This window comes from Drosophila sechellia, chromosome 3R (genome assembly GCF_004382195.2).
Source record: "Drosophila sechellia strain sech25 chromosome 3R, ASM438219v1, whole genome shotgun sequence".
In the NCBI taxonomy this organism is placed as follows: Eukaryota; Metazoa; Arthropoda; class Insecta; order Diptera; family Drosophilidae; genus Drosophila; species Drosophila sechellia.
This window is the reverse complement of record NC_045952.1, coordinates 17,616,455-17,634,579: the sequence shown is the minus strand read 5'-3', so window position 1 is coordinate 17,634,579 and position 18,125 is coordinate 17,616,455. Positions and strand designations below refer to the sequence as shown.

Sequence of the window (18,125 nt, the reverse complement as noted above, 5' to 3'; positions counted from 1 at the left end):
TACCAGCTAATTAGCCCATTAACAGGGCACTTAAATGGATCTATCTTGCCCTGAATTTCTCAGAGAGCCTTAGACACTTGTTTATTAATGTTTCTGTAATCTATTGATGCAAAATATTAACACTGATAAGTTAAGTTATCAACAGCGCGGGTATTCCGACTATAAACATGTGTAGTCTCAAAATAAATGAAATCTATAACAATTGTTGTCATATTCGGCACATAATGATTCATAATATGTATTAATAAGCTTGCTTTTAAGTTCGATTACTTTGCTATCAGCAATCAGTGCTCTTCTATAAATTAAACGTAATTAGTTCGGCAATCGTCAGATAATATTAGTAAAACACACAATGATTCTACACTAAAACTCGGTATCTTTAGTCCTGCACACTTGAGACTGATTGTGCGCTATATAAATGGAAATATCTGCTAAATACTAAGAATCGCCAAAAGATTGCAAATAAAAAAAATGACTTAAATATTCTGGGAATACAATCGACCATCGCTTGAATACCATCTTATAGTAGTTCACGCATAGGAACCAGTCTTTCTTTAAGTAACGAGTTGTGTTTTGACCTTAACTACTATCTAAATGCATCGGGACTCAATCGAGTGAGTTTTCCAGCTTTTCAACGTCGGTGTTGCGGCACATTAAGTACTCAATCAGCACGGATATCAGATACAAGACGCCGACCCCAATAAAATAGAACGCATACGCCGTGTATTGGCCAGCGGGATCGAGCTCAAATCCAGTGTCCGTGACAAAGATCATGGTTAACAGCGACTGGAAAATGAGGGCCACAAAGGTGTTCACTCCAAAGACAAGTCCAAAGCTTTCCTCCTCCAGATTTCTGGCCACTTCAGCACTGCAAAAATAAAGTTAAAATATATATGGAGTATGTGAAAAACATGAGACTTACCTCGCCACCGTGATGGTAAAGCCGTAGAGGGCTCCGAAAAGCACGAATCCCGTATACGACCAGTAGATGTCCTGTGTCCAGCAACAGATTAGCACACATCCGCCCTCCACGACGGACAAAAGGCCCAGGATCAGAAGAGATGTTCTCGGTCTGAGCCTCCCGGTGTGCAGATAACCGGCGGCCAAAGCACTTAGTGCAGCCAGAGCTGTCAGGATGGCATCAACGGCGCCGTTCCACGCAATCACAGGTTCCGGTTCGATCACTTTCCACAGAACCTGAACGTAGTAAGTGACCTGCAGGTAACCAGCCAGTCCAATGGCGTACCAAAGACTCCACTGGACGACTCGCGGATTGGTGTATGCGTTGCGGAAATGTAGCCAAAGGAGGCTCAGTGCTCCGGCCTGCTTGGGAGTACTCTCCTGCTGCTGATCCATCTCTTCCAGGTTTCCCTCCCCGGGCAGCTGGGTCTGCGGCTCCGTAATGGTCAACTCCTCCCGATGAAAGTAAAGACTCCTATCCACACGAGGCAGGCCAAAGGCCCAAAGCATGGCTATAATCTGAGCTGTAGAATGAAAGCATTATAAATGAATTAAATGTTGGGCTAGTTGATGTACGTACTGCCCAGCGTTATATAGTTGAGCTCCTTGTAGTTCACCAGCTCCAGATTGAGCATAAGTTGGGAAGTGATCCCGGAAACCAGTTTGCCTGCAAACATAGCTGCTCGGGTGTGGGAGGTCACTCTGGCATAGTACTTCTTGTCAACTTTGGCATAAATGTACGTATAGTAGGCCACCTCGGCGGCCATGTAAGTGCCGTAGAAGAACTCCAGGATCTGCAGCGACAGCACGCTGGTGGTCCAGATGAGCATGCTCCATATTATCACACCCGCGGCTCCAATTGTGATGATCAGCGGCTTGTATCTGAAACATAATACATATAGTTAGTATAAAATTATGCCTCTTTTCGTTCGCACAGCTATTAATTGCAAAGCTATCAAATTGCCGCATCGAATTTAATTTGCTGAATCACAATAAATTTTTGACTAGCGAAGGCAAATCTTTGACTTTGGAGTAGGGCACATTATGGTTACAAATAAAATGACTTGGTTGCGTATTTGATTACAAACAATTTTTGTTCTAAAATATAAATATGAAATTGGTTGTTAGCAAGTTAGCCCAAGTTTAGTTAAAGAAAAAACAAAGGTAAATAATGTTCAGCGCATAGTTACCTGAGAAAATCGGTTATCAGGAAGACAAAGACCAACTGCACCAGGTAGGAATAGGTGCCCACTGGGTAAACATCGTGCGTTAGCTGGAATGACAACACATGTGATATTCCTTGAAATGGATACATGGTGGGATGCCACTCACCTGCTGCTCCGTGATATTCCGCCAGGGACCCAGCAGGTACTCCGTGACGTAGGGCTCCGACGGACGGATCTCGCGGATGCAGCCGAAGACGCAGAGGAGGCAGGAGATCTTTAGCCACTCCTTCATTTTCGAAATTTCGTAACGGTCACTGACGTAACGTGCGCTACGCAACGAGATTCAGCGGCGCGAGCTCTTACGTGAAGCCCTGAAATGGGATGCCGTTAGCTGGGCCCTTCTGCATCTGGACAGGTGAAGCTCAATATATTGCCTAGATTCACGGGCAATCTGGTGTATCAGGCCATGGTCGTCGTCGTCGGGTGCTCAAATCTAATCTCTTCGCGACGTGAATCCGAAATTATCACTTCGACGTGCCCGAATTGTATTTACACTGAAATCGCTGTTAGATAATTGCGAATTTACAATGCGGTCTGTCACTCTGGCTGCGCCGGTTTGAAAGTCACAAACAAACAATCGCATGTAGAACGTACAGGTGGGTGGTTTAAGAACTCTCCAGTCACCCTACCTACACACGTGCCGCACTTTAAAAACGAATGATCGCATACTCAGCCCATTCGCTGTTATCGATTTGCCGACAACACAACACTTCGGGCTAATAAACATTTAAATTCACCTTATACGGCGGCTGCAATTAAAATCAATTGACTTCCGAGCCATAAATAAATTCGATTTCATGTTGTTGCGTCGCCGGTCGTTACGTCACGTCAACAACAACTGCGGCGTAGCATCTGTTTTGCGCAAACAAGGGAAGACAACTGACGTAGTTGGCAACGCGGCTCAGCTGTTCCGTTCTCACCTGGGCGCCACTTACACCTACGTTCAAATTAATAGTGACGACTGCAAAAACACAACACTTGCAAGCACCGGTTTATTGTAAAAAACACGTTTATTTAGCGCGCTCAGTTTAAAATTAGTACTGTGTTGAATGTGTGGGGTTACAGCGTATTCGGTACTTGGGCTTGTATAAATTATCGAACAAATTTCGAACCAAAACATTAGCTATTTACACAAACAGAGGGGCACAGGTAGAATTTGAAGGGGCGATTGACTTGACTACGAGCTAAAATTGGCCACATTTGCAGAAAGTTAAATAGTACACGTAGAAAAATTTCTTAACAGCAACGACACTGAGGCTTGCCTCCTCCGTTGGAGGCTGATCCTCGGCACTCTCACTGCTGGGCAATGGGCGCCGCGGTGGGCGTGGCCACGGTCGGGGACGAGGTGGCGGGATCCGCATTCACGAACTCAATGGAGGCGGAATTGATGCAGTAGCGCTTGCGGGTTGGCTTCGGACCATCCTCGAAGACGTGTCCCATGTGGGCGTTGCAGCGGGCGCAGCGGACCTCGGTGCGTATACGTTCTGGATGTGCGATTAGTAGTAAAATATTGCCCCCTATTTAGTTTGTATTTTGCCATTTCGTGGGATTAATTGGATACGTTTTGATTGTTGTTTTTTTTTTTTTGTTGTTGTGTAGCGCATTTTGTTGACATTTTTTTATAATATATTTTTTTTTATTTTTTTGATCGTTTTGCAAGGTTAATTCAAAGTTTTTCGTTGTAAACAAATCAAACAGAAAGAGAAAATTGATTGCGAAATGGGTGATAAATGAGAAGCAGAGAAAGAATCACAGAAAAGAGCGAAGAAATAACGGCAAATAAATGGGAGTGCAAATCAGAGAGCGAAGAACGAGGCGAAGGAGGAGATGCAGCAGAGAGAGAGAGCGATAATGAACAATGGGTGGCAGGTGAAACAATATGAAATGAAGTCACATAAATCGGGTTAAAATAATTGGCGAATCAGGAATATAGATGATTTTCCGAACGATTTGGCGTACATATTATTTTGGTTAATTAAGCATTTCATGTGTCGTGTTTTCGAGTGTTATAATTTCAGCGATGAGTTAAATGTTTTCGTGTTTTTGGTTAGCAAAACAAACCCCCAAAAAACGTTTACAGGCGTTGTACATTTAGTTTTTTTTTTGTGTTTGAAGCGAGTTAAAAAAAAGAGAAATAGAAAATATACGAAAATACACATTATTCGGATTGCTTAAAACACTCTATATAGTTTATGGATATAATGTTGGTTAAAGTATTCGGGTTATGTTATTCAAATCAAAACCATTGAGCGTGAGTAAAAAGCAACAAACTAAAACGTAAATCGAAATCAAAAAAATAACCAAATACATCACCGGAAAATAATACACTTATGCGGAAATATTTAAAAATAAAAGCACCATACACATACAGACACACACATAATGGCCCTGGCCCAAAAATAAAGCCAATCGACCTTGTATATAATGATCGAAATGGGTATATGAAAAAAGCTCGATGATCTATTTAGATTCAAAACCGAAATATGTATGAAAATTGCACTTAACCGAAAGGAAAACATAGAAACCAACTAAAGGAAATCTCGTATGAAATCTCGTATACATGGTAACCTTGCGCAAACTTAACTTCTTGCTAAGGACGTAAGCCCCTACGAAATGGGTTAATTTTTATTAACGTACAATATATCCTACAGATACGATGGGTATGCAAGGGGAGATACTTTTGAGAAGTAGAGTTCAGAGTTCGAAAAGAGTGCATCAACCAAGGCAAGGAACTTTAGACTCCCCTTTCCGTTCATAAAAGTTTTATAAACTTTGTGAAGTTATAATATAGAGATATAGATTTGAAACCGAAAAATTCACATACATAGGGTAAGTGGGGAAAGTATATAGCAAATGGAATCTGCTGGGCTGATCTACAATACTAATCTCTCACTCCTCGTTCCGCGATACATTTTCAAACATCGTTCTTGTGTATAAGCTATGTGTTTCTTGTTCGTTAAACAGTTTTGCATAATAAACGCCTATAAAATAGCTAAATATCTTTCTTCGCTGGGCCTGCAGCCCTCTATAGACCGGAGTAGCATCTAACGCTGGTCTATAAGGGGCTACTCCTCCGGGTGTAATGGTACTCCTTGTGGTTAACAGGCAGATCGGTTATTATTTCTTGGACGAGGCCGTCGGTGGATCCGCCTTCGATGGCGTCGCACTCTTCACGAAATCGATGGACGCGGAGTTGATGCAGAAGCGGCGATGCTTGGGCGGCGGTCCATCGTCGAAGACGTGGCCCATGTGGGCGGAGCATCGGGAGCAGCGCACCTCGGTGCGCACCATGCCTAGCGTTTTCGAAATGACTACTGTTGGTTTAATCGGTTTACAAGTGATACTCGTGGGTGATATTCGGGTGGAATCGATATGGCATTAGTTGTATTTCATGTGTTTTTGTTTTTAGTTTTTTTTAGAAAGAAAGAAATGTTGAGAAAGTCAGGCGGGATAGAAGAGGGGGATAAGAGAACACAATACTCGGTTAGGAATCAATTTTAGTCGCTTCTTCTCGCTTTGTTGCGCATTCAGGTGCTGCAACGGCAGCAGGAACACTCACTAGTCACAAATCACCGGCACAAGACTAAACACAGTAACAACAACAACGGCAAGGCCAACGGCACAACTACAGTGAACTCTGGGCAGTGGAACAGTTTTGGGGTCGGGTTCAAGATCATATTTAAAACACGAAACAAAGCAACAAACAAGGCAACACAAAAAGCACAGACTTTAAATGAATAATGCTAGCTACTCGGTTTATAGGGTTCAATTAAGCCATTAACTAATAAGCCTCTTCTTAAAAACTTCCTACTTAATGGTTTATACTCTATGGCTTATACACTCCATTATCTTTAGAAATGTAAAACAATCAAGCTGAAGGTCATACCAAAATATAAAATATTCTATGCTTAGATTCATTAAACTCTGCAATTAATCGTTATCAAGGCTTCTTTATAAACATGGTAAATATTGACCTGATTTACTTAATACTACTTGTTGATATTATGATTGCTCTTATTCACACATGACAACTAGGCGAATTATTACTCTAGTCTCGGTTAAATTGTCTCCTAGGTGGATAAACGCAAATGAAATTCTCAACTGTTGGGTGCGGCAACGGAACAGCAACTCAAATAAAAACAGAACTCAAAACGCTTTGCAGTAATCAACAGCTAAGAGTGCCGAGCAAGGTCTAGGCCAAAAGTGGGCCGCCTGGCCGCCAATACGCACCTGGTATGCTGGCGTCCCGGTGCAGCGTGACCTTGCCCTTGTCTAGGACATCGTTGAAGGCCGGCCATCCGCATCCCGAGTCGTACTTGGTGTCCGAGCTGAACAGATCCTGGTGGCACACGATGCACTGGTACACGCCCTTCTCGTAGTGCTTGTTGTAGCAACCTGTGGACATTATTGCATTCCATCATTTGTTACTTGGGATTACGCAGGATTTCTAATGCAGTTTGTTCGAGGATCGGTGTTCCGTCTTTATGGCTGCATGTTTAGTAAGGAGAGACCCACCTGTGAAGGGTCGCTCGGTGCCCGCCTCCTGGGTAACCTGATACTGCATCGGGGTGAGGCGCTTGCGCAGCTCCTCCTTGTTCACCGTAACCTTCTCGCTCTTGTTGTCCATAGTGGCTGCTGGTCCGGAATACCTTTTGTCCGGATTGTCGCTGTATTGGCGTGAATCTGGAATGAAATACAATACTTCGGTATTTGGTTTGCGGTCTGGTCGGGTTGAGTGTGCTTTTCGGTTCGCCAGCAGTTGGGTAATGGAAACTGAGTAGGGGATTTCGTCAAGCTACTGTAAGATTTCCCTCATAATCTGCCCACTTATCGGTGGGACTTTCAACGGAACCTTGAGCCATCTCAACTTGCTTATTTGAAGGCGGCCATCTGCCGATAAGAAGCTTGGCCGTATCAGCCATGAGTTGCGGAAAATACTTTCTCGAAACTTATAATCATCTTGTTTTCTTAAAAAAAACGACTGATAAAGAATATACCGTACCATATCATTTATGAAAATGAATTATATACAGAAAAGTTTGGGCATTTTATGAAGCCAATTTGATTAGAAATATATACACATAAATATTCTTATTCCATTATTAATAAGAGGATATATATAGCGTACGAAATATAGAAATTACGTATAGCTTGGCCAACCAATTTATTAATGTTTAGCTCTTTAAGTTCCCCCATTTATTCAGCACACTCTTAAAAACTCAAAATCGAAGTTGTGCATCGAGGGAATTAGTAACACCAATTTTGTATACAAACTTGCCTGCTAATTAATGGAGGTGTAAACAGATTTGTTAAGTGCGGCCATCAAATGGAGTGGAGAAACGCGCATTGGGCCAAAAATAGTTTTATGCCTTTATGCTGCCCGCCCGCCGGCAATCAAGCGGAGTGGCGCCCACAGCCAAACGAAGGCGAAGGAAAAGCCGAAAAAACGAAAATCAAAAAGCGGAGGTGGAGCAGTCACCTTTTATTTTCGTTTTTTCCGAGTGCAACAATAGAAAAGGCAGCCAAGTGTGTCGCGGGCAATTGAAGACAATGAATTCATTGCGAGCAAAGTCAGAAAAAAACGGCGAAATTGCGTTCATACAGAATGCAAATGTATAAAATCAACTCAAATTGTGTCTAAAATTAGCCGATGGCCAATCGATGAGCATGGGCGAACACGCCCACAGGTAATTCAAACTATACCTGCGACTTTTCAGTGCAACTCACCTGAGAAAAAGCGTGGAATGGCGAGTATTCGAGTGCGCCGCAGTGCGTGGCGAGCAGAAAGTGCAAACATTTCGTGGCTAATTTCAGGTGACAACTGCACTTGGCACTGCCTGGTTATTTAATCAGGAAAATGAGCGAAGCAAGGAGGAAAAGTCAATGTTTTGTCCACTGCGCACTGCCCACGCGAGCGAACTAACTAATATTTATGCAATTCGCGTTGCCACTTCCGTCTACATTTCCCACATTTTCCGTTCTATTTTCGTGCGCTTTTCTGCTTTTGAGCGCTTGGCGAGGAGAAAGCGCAGTGCAGAGAAAGTCGCAACTCAATTAGGGAAAATGCGCTCGCAATTGTGCTTCAATGTCACCAGCGGGGAACAGAAAAAAAAACACTTAATTTTGCCAAACTTAAATGGTGCGTCCTTGGGTTTTCTCTACGCTGGAAAACTACTCACCTGCTGAATAGCGCTCTAAATGGTGCTGATTCTATTTTTGGCCTTTTGTTTATGAATGCGCCAAACGCGGGCGAAAACAAGCGTGCGTCGCAATGTTACGCAGCGGTGGAAAATTAAAAACTAATACAAAAAAAGCTGCTTGGGAAAACAGCTGCACGCGATGAAAATCAAACACCTGGCTGGCTCGCGTTGCCAATCGAATGCTGGAGATGGTGGGCAACAAGGCAGTACGGTCACGCGAACAGCTGACTGGCCGCGCTGCCAACCGCTGACTAATTGGGCTGCAGGTCTGGCAACGCCGGGCACTTTGTTATTTTTTATGGCTCCATAAATTTGCTTATCAGTCATAAAATTTAAGCTAGTGCTTTAATTCATCATTCTCGCTGCGGGGAAATACCAGAATTGCACACCCGAAAACTGCCGCACTTCGAAACTATTGCAAATTAGCCGCGCAGGCCCCAGAAGAGAACACACGCAAAGAGGGCGTCAACAAAAAGAAAAAACCGTGGGGGAGGAAACCTGGGCAAAAATACCAGCAAAAGTAATACTCATCATAATACTCGGCTGAAAACACGTCTTGCACATTCGCGTGGCCATGAGCAACCACAGATACCATCAGGGGGGCAACTACATGCACCCGCGGATCTCCTATCCGCACCACTTCAGCTACGTTTCCTCTTGCGTCAAGTACATGATCTTCCTGTTGAACTTCCTCTTCTGGCTCTTCGGCGGCCTGCTCCTGGCCATCGGCGTGTACGCCTTCATGGACAAACTGAAGGACGGCAACGGCTGGCTGCGCTTGGACACCGTCTACGATGTGATCTTCAACATCTCCCTGGTGATGATCATCGCCGGAGTCATCGTCTTCACGGTCAGCTTCGCCGGCTGTTTGGGTGCGCTGCGCGAGAACACCTGGCTGCTAAAGCTGTACTCCATGTGCCTGCTTCTCTTCTTCATACTCGAGATGTCGCTGGCCATCATCTGCTTCGTTTTCCCGCAGTACATGAACTCCTTCCTCGAGTACCAGTTCACTGACAAAATCATCCACTCGTACCGCGACGACTCCGACCTGCAGAACTTCATCGACTTTGCCCAGCAGGAGTTTAAGTGCTGTGGCCTGAGCAACGCAGGCTACCAGGATTGGAGTGAGTAGTTGATTCTTAAGTCACAAACGAAATAATTCCATGTCCGTTTGCATACAGGCAAGAACGAGTACTTCAACTGCTCATCGCCGTCGGTGGAGAGATGTGGAGTGCCCTACAGCTGCTGTATTAATGCCACCGATATCAGCTCCGGCCTGGTGAACATCATGTGTGGCTATGGCGTGCAGGAGCACTCAGTGGCCGCCGCCAGCAAGCGCATCTGGACCAGCGGCTGCATCGAGATCGTGCGCGTATGGGTCGAGAGGAATCTGTATGTGATTGCCGGCGTTGCCCTGGGCATAGCCCTGTTGCAGTTGTTCGTCATCTATCTGGCCAAGACCCTGGAGGGACAGATCGACCTGCAGAAGTCGCGCTGGTCGTGAGTGCAATGCCACCATCCGTACCTTTACGGATATCCGCCCTGCGAAGATGACCCGTATTACAATTCGCGGATGTGAGGCGGACTTTTTTGGTCCTGCCCGTGCTCAAATAGTTTCAAACCGAATCCCACTCCTCGAATAATCCATAGCTCCCTATATACCATCTCTTGTGTTTTCGATAGATTTAAGTTCTAATGTCCCACAAAAATAGTATTTCAATAGTATCATACTCTCCTAGGCTTAGGAAAAAGTATTTATATTCCTTTGTGTTCGTTCGCAGAGTGAAGCTCTGTATGTTTTTTAAACATCAACGTGTTCTTAGTCACAAGTAAAGTCGAACAAATCTAAAGTTTTACTCATATACGTATGCAATATCAGACTATTTAAAAGACACTTGTATATAAGCTAGCGAGTTCCATAAGAAATATGCATTTAAAATGAATTATATGTAACGACGAAACCAAAACTGCATGCATGTTTGTTAAATTGAAAAACATACTAGATACATAGATACAAGACTTATTATCATTTTTAAGTATCTGTGCGCGTGTTTGTCTGCAAACGTTGTTGTAGTGCGTATTTAAATACAGGCATTCTATACGTGTAATCGTGACTTTTTATATGGGGGATATAGCACAAAGTACCTGTCTTATCGCTCCATTTAGTTATTCCAATCTTGTTCTTACGATTGATCTATAATCTATAATTTTCGGCGCCTTGGAGGATGTCCGGCAGTGAGTTTAGTTTGGGTCATCAGATAACTCTATCAATCTATACCAAAGTTGCGAAATTCTACAAATATACATACGTATTAAGTAACCGCAATCTCGAACAATTCCAAGTTGTTGAACTTTGAGCCTTAGTGGGCCAGTGCAGATAAGCAAATAATCCAAGCAATTATGAGGAGTAAGCGCGACGGGGACAGTAATCCGACCCCCAATGAAGATAGTCTGACATATACACTGGGTGTTTATTATTATAAGCAATCGCATGCAATTGCCAACTTGTATAAAAAGTGAAAAGCAAAGAATTGTTATCTGCTTAGTACTTGATAATGGATCGGATGCTCTCGCCCTTGTGCATTAGGTCGAATGCCTCGTTGATCTGCGACAGCGGCAGCTCGTGGGTGATGAACTCGTCCACCAGCAGATCCTTCTTCAGGTAGTCCTCTACCAATTTGGGAACATCCGAAACGGAGCGCCATCCTCCGAAGGCGGAACCCTTCCACACGCGACCCACGACCAGCTGGAAGGGTCGCGTGGAGATCTCCTGGCCAGCACCGGCCACTCCAATCACCACCGAGGTGCCCCAGCCCTTGTGCGTGGCCTCCAAGGCGGAGCGCATGGTGTTCACATTGCCAATGCATTCGAAGGTGTAATCGAATCCACCATCGGTCAGATCGATCAGGTAGTTCTGGATCGAACCCTTGTCGGCCACATCCTTGGGGTTCACAAAGTCGGTGAATCCAAACTTCTTGGCCAGCTCAAACTTGTCGGGATTGATGTCAATGCCGTAGATCTTGCCGGCGCCAGCCTTCTTGCAGCCCAAACCCACGGCCAAGCCCACAGCTCCTAAACCCCAAACAGCGCAAGTGCTACCGGGTTCCACCTGAAATGAGGCGTTTGTAAGTCAGTGATGTGGTGAAAGTTCCACAAACCCACCTTGGCAGTGTTGAGGGCGGCACCGTAGCCTGTGGAAATGCCGCAGCCCAGCAGGCAGACCTTCTCCAGCGGCGCCTTCTCGTTGATCTTTGTCAGCGAAATGTCGGCCACCACGGTGTACTCTGCGAAGGTGGAGGTGCCCATGAAGTGGAACAACTGCTGTCCCTTGCAGCTGAGACGGGAGGTGCCCTCGGGCATGACTCCAGCGCCCTGGGTAAGTCGGATCTTCTGGCAGAGATTCGTCTTGCCGCTCTTGCAGAACTTGCACTCGTTGCACTGGGGGATGTAGAGGGCGATGACATGGTCGCCAACCTTGAAGTTGGTCACGCCCTCGCCTACACTCTCCACGATTCCGGCACCCTCATGGCCCAGAACCACTGGGAACAGGCCCTCCGGATCGGCACCGCTCAGGGTGAAGGCGTCCGTGTGGCAGACGCCCGTGGCCGTGATCTTGATGCGCACCTTTTAGAGTCATGCAGTAATGGTAATTAAATAATTATGTCACATTTATCATTATCCGAAGTGAACTAACCTCATGAGCCTTGGGCGGCGCCACCTCGATATCCTCGATGACCAGCGGCTTCTTTGCCTCCCAAGCGACGGCGGCCTTGCATGTGATTACCTGCGATTGATTGTTGATTGACAGCCTGGGTGTGTTTCTGCTAATTAAAATTCCAGTTGCTGCACTCACCTTGCCCTCGGTAGCAGACATCTTTGTAGTACAGTTTAGTGGAAAGTTTAGCGACAAGATCCAATTGGCGAATGGAGAACGAATGGAAAATGAATGACGATAAGGAAGAGGAGGCGGGAAAAGGCCGGTTGGCGCAGTGTGACCAGGCAGCGATCGATAAGAAAACCCTGAAAGCTCACCTGGACTTGGGAACTATTTATTTGGTTTATGCGGCTACTTGTATGTTTCCTATACGACTTAAATAATACTTTTTTAAAACAACATTTTAAATATATGATTTTAGTGTAGGTTAAAAATAATTGATAAAAATTGAAACTGTTTTTTGTTTATTGAAACTGCACAACATTTAAGTTTATTTTCAAAACTAAATAACTGTAGAACTATAGAATAATTAGTCTCTGCAGGATCAGTTTGTACTTTTTGGTCACACCTGCATATAGAATCGCAGCCAACTTTGCTTAGCTCAAGTCAGCTGTTCTCGTTGAAAGTATACTGTTATTCTTTAAACCGTTACAAAAGCTAAAACAAAAGCTACTCACAAAAGAAAATATAAATATTGTTAAGTGGCAAATTGTGTATTTATAAACACTACATAAATTGAACATTATAATTTTGCTATTGAAATACCTGCATTTTAAAAAGTCAAACATGCCGCCCGCGCAGGCGCCAAGTTTTTTGTAAACATTACCGCCCAACCCAAAATGCAACAACAGCAGCCCCCTAAAAACGCCAATGAACGCAAAATCGGCACAAGGACGTGCCAACCGCCCAGGAAAAATCAATAACAACACAGCCGCGAAGCGACAAAGGCTGGAAGTGCACTTTTTGCATTACTGGGCGTTAAGTAACGTCACAGTGAACGAAAAAATTTGTCTGCTCCCAGCGAAGGTGATGTAGTTTTTTGCGCCAAGACCAAGTAGAAAATTCGGAAAATGGTGGGCAAGGGCTCGAGCGGCCTGGGCGGAGACACCAGTACGGGCAGCAAGGAACGCCCTGTTTTCATTCCGCCCCGGAAACGTCAACAAACCAAGTCGGAGGCCAAGAAGCAGAACTATGTGGATCACATCGTCAGTGTGCAGGTGAAAATAATATAATTATATCCAAAAAGAACTAAAAGAGTGCTTCAATAATTATCAATTCATTTAAGCTTTATAAGCCCCATATTTGGCTTATTATAAGTGCATCTTTAAGATATATAAGTCGCGAATTCTTCAGTTCTAACTTTTACTATTGAATTCAAGTTAATTATGTCGAAATCATTACGATCATCACACATTGATTTATGTTTTTATGGGTATAACGATTATTAATAAACTTTTGATTGCTTCTCCTCCAGCAAAATCGGCCCAAGTTATCGCCCTCCAATCCGGGACTGGAAGAGGAGCTCCGCAAGTCCAAGCTGATCATCAAGAACAAGCAGCCGCTGCCGCAGCTGCCGGGAGAGCTGGGTGTGCCCAGTGCCCACGACACCCTGGCAAGCACCCACTCGGCCAGCTCGACGCAGCACAGCCAGAAGTCAGCCAGATCGAACAGTAATCTCAACGAGCTGCAGAACTTCGAATCCATATCGCAGGGCACCAAGTCGACGTCGCAGCGGCACGAGAGCAGCACGGTGACGCCCAGCAGCTGTTGCTATTCGGAGAGCAGCCTGGACGCCAAGTTGAGCAAGTCGCAGGACTGCCTGAGCAACCGGTCGTCCTCCAAGAAGCGGGTCAACATCCGGACAAGCGATTTGCCCGGCCAGGGGCGCAATCAGCGCTCCTCACCGGAGATCGCAAACTACGAGGATCTGGAGTCTGGCGAAACGAGTGTGCTGAACAACTACGACCAAAGTCTAGAGCGGGGCTATCAGGCGCGCAAGGAGGGCGGCGGCAACTACCTGACCATGACCGGCACTATTAAGCGGGGTCGCAAGAAGGGCCAATCCGTGGACCTACAGATCAACATCAGTCGCGAGGAGCTGGAGCAGCTGAACGCCCATGCGATGGCCAGCGACACCCAGAAGGGTGGCAATTTGTGCTGCACCTGCAGCTGTGGCACCGGCCTCCACATCCTGCTCATCTCGCTGTTTTGCCTGCCGTTCGTGACCGTCGTCTCGGCGGTGTACTCCTTCTACATTGGAACGCTCACCTGGTACAATATGTTCAACTATTACTGCGAGGAGAGGACGTACCTGCACAAGATCCTGGTGACGCCGCTGCTATTCGTGATCTATCCGCTGGCCATCGTGCTGTGCACCTTCGGACTGGGCATCTACTCGGGATTGCGGCAGCTGAGTCTGCAGTACAGCAGTTGGGTGAACGACATCACGGATATCGAGAAGGGATTCTACGGCTGGTTGTGCGGATTCCTGCGCATGCCCGACTGCAGTCCCTACGAGGTCGTCATCCTGACCGACATTTGTGTGGCGCCGCAGGATCCTCAGCGGCTGCACATCAACAAACCGCGCCAGGAACTATCCATGTAGGATGTGCGGAATGGGGGTGTTCCTGGTTCCAGTTTCGTTTCGACCATAAGTGTGATATAAAAAACGTAATTACATACGCAGATCGACACATTAAGTTTCCTTTGGCCAAATTTGTTCCTTTCAACTTGACATGATCGCATGTCTCTGCAATTGCAGCTTTAGTGAACGGAAATACAGTATATATATATATATATATATCAAAGCCACAACATACATAATCCAAGCCCTAGAAAGTCTTAAGTTACTAGAGATCTAACACTCGCACAGCGTCTATAAAGCCAGAAAACTTCTAAATAGATCGGTAGTCCGAATTTCAAATAATCTTGCAAGTGTCAGTCAAAAGTGAAAATTGCTCAAATTAATTTTTTGTCTGATCAGAAGTGATGTGGAAACCGCATTAAACCAATTTATTGTAATTTCGAAAATAGTTTAACAATTAACTGCTTGCTTATCTCAAATCCATCCACTATAATTTATGACAATTTGCAAGGTTATCAAAACAAAAAAGAAGATAGTAAACTGTTGTAGTTGGGCACTAGCCAGCAAACTTGAAACTCAGCTTTCCTTTCTTTAACTCAAAGCCAAATTTAAAACTGTTTACGGAACGTATAGCATTTACAGAATATGATGCATTTATCTTCAAAATGAACTAAAACCAAATAAAACAGCCAACTTAATGCGCAGTTGACGTGATGGAAACTTTTTCTTAGTTTTAAGCAAACATTTTTAATTTCTACGTCAATAAAAAACCGCAGCAAAGCCACACGGACATTTATACACATACTTATATAAGCAAACGTTTTTAAAATAGAAATTCTATATGTTAAGAACCCGAATATCAAACACTTATTGAAATGAATATATTAGCCGAGAAATAAAGCCAATAAAACCGTATAGCAAACACAAGCAAACTTGTTAATCTTATTGCGTTCTTAAATGGGAAAAGCTACACATTATTCTATTTGCATAAATATTTGTACATATTTCTTTTTCAATTAACTTCCAGCAGCGCAACCTATAAATCAAGTGATAACGTATCGTATTTGGTTACGTTTGTGTACACTTGTCAAATTTGTATTAAAATATTATTTTAAGTAAAAATGTTTTTTTATTTTGTTCTTATTTATTTTTATTTTATTTTATTTTGCTTACTCATAATCGAATGAATGATTATGATTATGAATTTATTATGTTAATAAAATATTTTCAGTGTATGTTAGAAGGAAGGCTCGAACAGAACGGCGGAGCTTTTTCTCCGTTTTGTTTTTGCCGGCGAAACGCCCACACGGAACATGTAAGCACTTGGGGTAAATACAAAACAGCTGTTTTCGCGGTTGGTCGTAGCAAGTGAGAGAACGAGCAGCAACAAATTACATGCGAGAGCGAATAAAATGAACTTAAGGGGCTCGTCTTACTACACACAAAAACAGTAATTTAAGCAGAAGGCAGAGATATAAGTACCGCTACTCCGGCAAATATCTAAAGTGAGAAACAAAGTTAGATGATAACATTGTTTAACTTCTGCACTTTACAGCCAATATAACCGATAATAACTGTATTCCGGTCTAAGCAAACACACACATAAATAGGCAAATTTAGAAAAATATATTATATACATAAATACATATATGTATAAACTTACTTGCCAGCACAGCATATCGGGCAGATCGCATACTGAATTCAGTGCTAAATCGGCTTTCAAAGCGAAAGGTTGTGCAACGGAAAGTGAAAATATTAAAAGTCAAGCGGTAATCATGGCAACAGACAATTTAACAGCTGTTCTCCACGGCATCGAGGACCTGCGATTGGTAAGTTGAAGCCGGAAATAAAACAAGCTACTGCTAATTCACTTCCTGCAGGAGCAACGCCCAATTCCGGAAATCGCCGACGATGGTAAGGGATAAGTACACTAAGAAAAATTCACCATGTATACGCATTTTGTTAAGTTTGAACTAGAGAAAAAAATACAATAAAAAGCTAATTTCCAAAAATATTATTTAATTATAGTTAATAAACTAATAAAATGTAGTGATGAGCTATAAATAGCAATAATAATTGATAATAATAGCTTTTGACAGCACAGATTAATAAATTATCATGAATTCAGGTATTTAGATAATTTATATCCTTGTATTGTAATTATTGCCTAGGATTTGATTTATAGATACATGCAACTAATAGCTTTCATATTGCTTTCTCCTGCTCAGAGGTTCTTCTGGCCATGGACAGCGTGGGCATCTGCGGATCCGACGTGCACTACCTTGCCCACGGACGCATCGGTGACTTTGTGCTGACCAAGCCGATGATCATTGGCCACGAGGCAGCCGGCGTGGTGGCCAAGCTGGGCAAGAATGTGACCACCCTCAAGGTGGGCGACCGCGTGGCCATTGAGCCGGGAGTGCCCTGCCGCTACTGCGATCACTGCAAACAGGGGCAATACAACCTGTGTGCCGACATGGTCTTCTGTGCTACACCTCCGTACGATGGAAACCTGACCAGGTACTACAAACACGCCGCCGACTTCTGCTTCAAGCTGCCGGATCACGTCAGCATGGAGGAGGGAGCCCTGCTGGAGCCACTGTCCGTGGGAGTTCACGCCTGTCGTCGCGCAGGAGTCGGTCTGGGCTCAAAGGTGCTCATTCTGGGCGCTGGTCCAATTGGTTTGGTTACCCTGCTGGTAAGAGAGTTGATTAATATGTCACGAACTTAAGGGGATTGATCTCATTTTCTCACCTAGGCTGCCCAAGCCATGGGTGCCTCTGAGATTCTCATCACTGATCTGGTGCAGCAGCGTTTGGATGTTGCCAAGGAGCTGGGCGCCACACACACGTTGCTCCTGCAGCGGGATCAGCCCGCCGAGGAGACCGTCAAGGTGGTTCACCAGACGATGAGCGAGGTGCCGGACAAATCCATCGACTGCTGTGGAGCCGAGAGCAGCGCACGCCTGGCCATCTTTGTAAGTGGATCAGTATTGCGTTTGGGTTTATTACCAGTCACTAACCACTTTCCTTTCAGGCCACTCGCTCCGGCGGAGTAGTAGTGGTTGTGGGCATGGGAGCTCCCGAGGTCAAGCTGCCTCTGATCAACGCTTTGGCACGTGAGATCGACATTCGTGGCGTCTTCCGCTACTGCAATGAGTAAGTTATCGGTAGATTCGGCGGGGCAACATCGTGGGTCAAATCAACTACTGATAACTCCGCATCTCTAGCTATTCCGCCGCTTTGGCTCTGGTGGCTTCGGGCAAGGTGAACGTGAAGCGTCTAGTGACGCACCACTACGACATCATGGAGACGGCTGAGGCGTTTGAGACCTCCCGCCGCGGCACCGGAGGCGCTATCAAGGTCATGATCCACGTCCAGCCGAGGGACGCGAACAACAAAGTCAAGTTCTGAATACAAACTCTTATCTATAAACCAAAT

The 18,125-nt window shown here is 44.7% G+C and overlaps 6 protein-coding genes across 10 annotated transcripts; 3 read left to right on the top strand and 3 right to left on the bottom strand.

Annotated features, from left to right (window-relative positions):
• Positions 1-41: 41 nt before the first annotated feature.
• On the bottom strand, positions 42-3,074 carry LOC6606902 (thiamine transporter 1). Its single transcript, XM_002031660.2, has 5 exons — positions 2,293-3,074; positions 2,151-2,233; positions 1,541-1,842; positions 923-1,484; positions 42-868 (listed from the first exon to the last, which is right to left on the bottom strand). Exons 1-5 carry the CDS (start codon positions 2,416-2,418, stop codon positions 607-609), a joined length of 1,335 nt encoding a protein of 444 aa, XP_002031696.1. The 5' UTR covers positions 2,419-3,074; the 3' UTR covers positions 42-606.
• A 103-nt stretch (positions 3,075-3,177) lies between these two features.
• LOC6606901 (methionine-R-sulfoxide reductase B1) lies at positions 3,178-8,565 on the bottom strand. Of its 5 annotated transcripts, none has more exons than XM_032721958.1 (4): positions 8,366-8,565; positions 6,702-6,869; positions 6,417-6,581; positions 3,178-3,703 (listed from the first exon to the last, which is right to left on the bottom strand). In XM_032721958.1, exons 2-4 carry the CDS (start codon positions 6,811-6,813, stop codon positions 3,480-3,482), a joined length of 501 nt encoding a protein of 166 aa, XP_032577849.1. In that variant the 5' UTR covers positions 6,814-6,869; positions 8,366-8,565; the 3' UTR covers positions 3,178-3,479. The 5 variants fall into 5 exon arrangements, with proteins under 5 accessions (XP_032577849.1, XP_032577844.1, XP_032577846.1 ...); XM_032721953.1 differs by lacking the exon at positions 8,366-8,565 and adding an exon at positions 7,914-8,115; XM_032721955.1 differs by lacking the exon at positions 8,366-8,565 and adding an exon at positions 7,914-8,110 and having other exon boundaries at positions 3,178-3,670.
• A 62-nt stretch (positions 8,566-8,627) lies between these two features.
• Positions 8,628-10,494, top strand: LOC6606900 (tetraspanin-33). Its single transcript, XM_002031658.2, has 2 exons — positions 8,628-9,510; positions 9,568-10,494. The coding sequence occupies exons 1-2, from the start codon at positions 8,961-8,963 to the stop codon at positions 9,888-9,890; spliced, it is 873 nt and encodes a 290-aa protein (XP_002031694.1). The 5' UTR covers positions 8,628-8,960; the 3' UTR covers positions 9,891-10,494.
• A 349-nt stretch (positions 10,495-10,843) lies between these two features.
• On the bottom strand, positions 10,844-12,352 carry LOC6606899 (alcohol dehydrogenase class-3). The gene is made up of 4 exons (XM_002031657.2): positions 12,240-12,352; positions 12,081-12,170; positions 11,549-12,010; positions 10,844-11,495 (listed from the first exon to the last, which is right to left on the bottom strand). The coding sequence occupies exons 1-4, from the start codon at positions 12,258-12,260 to the stop codon at positions 10,929-10,931; spliced, it is 1,140 nt and encodes a 379-aa protein (XP_002031693.1). The 5' UTR covers positions 12,261-12,352; the 3' UTR covers positions 10,844-10,928.
• A 280-nt stretch (positions 12,353-12,632) lies between these two features.
• LOC6606898 lies at positions 12,633-15,612 on the top strand. The gene is made up of 2 exons (XM_002031656.2): positions 12,633-13,318; positions 13,576-15,612. The coding sequence occupies exons 1-2, from the start codon at positions 13,172-13,174 to the stop codon at positions 14,704-14,706; spliced, it is 1,278 nt and encodes a 425-aa protein (XP_002031692.1). The 5' UTR covers positions 12,633-13,171; the 3' UTR covers positions 14,707-15,612.
• A 775-nt stretch (positions 15,613-16,387) lies between these two features.
• Positions 16,388-18,124, top strand: LOC6606897 (sorbitol dehydrogenase). The gene is made up of 6 exons (XM_002031655.2): positions 16,388-16,514; positions 16,566-16,599; positions 16,914-17,383; positions 17,444-17,662; positions 17,722-17,843; positions 17,915-18,124. The coding sequence occupies exons 1-6, from the start codon at positions 16,461-16,463 to the stop codon at positions 18,096-18,098; spliced, it is 1,083 nt and encodes a 360-aa protein (XP_002031691.1). The 5' UTR covers positions 16,388-16,460; the 3' UTR covers positions 18,099-18,124.
• Position 18,125: the final 1 nt, after the last annotated feature.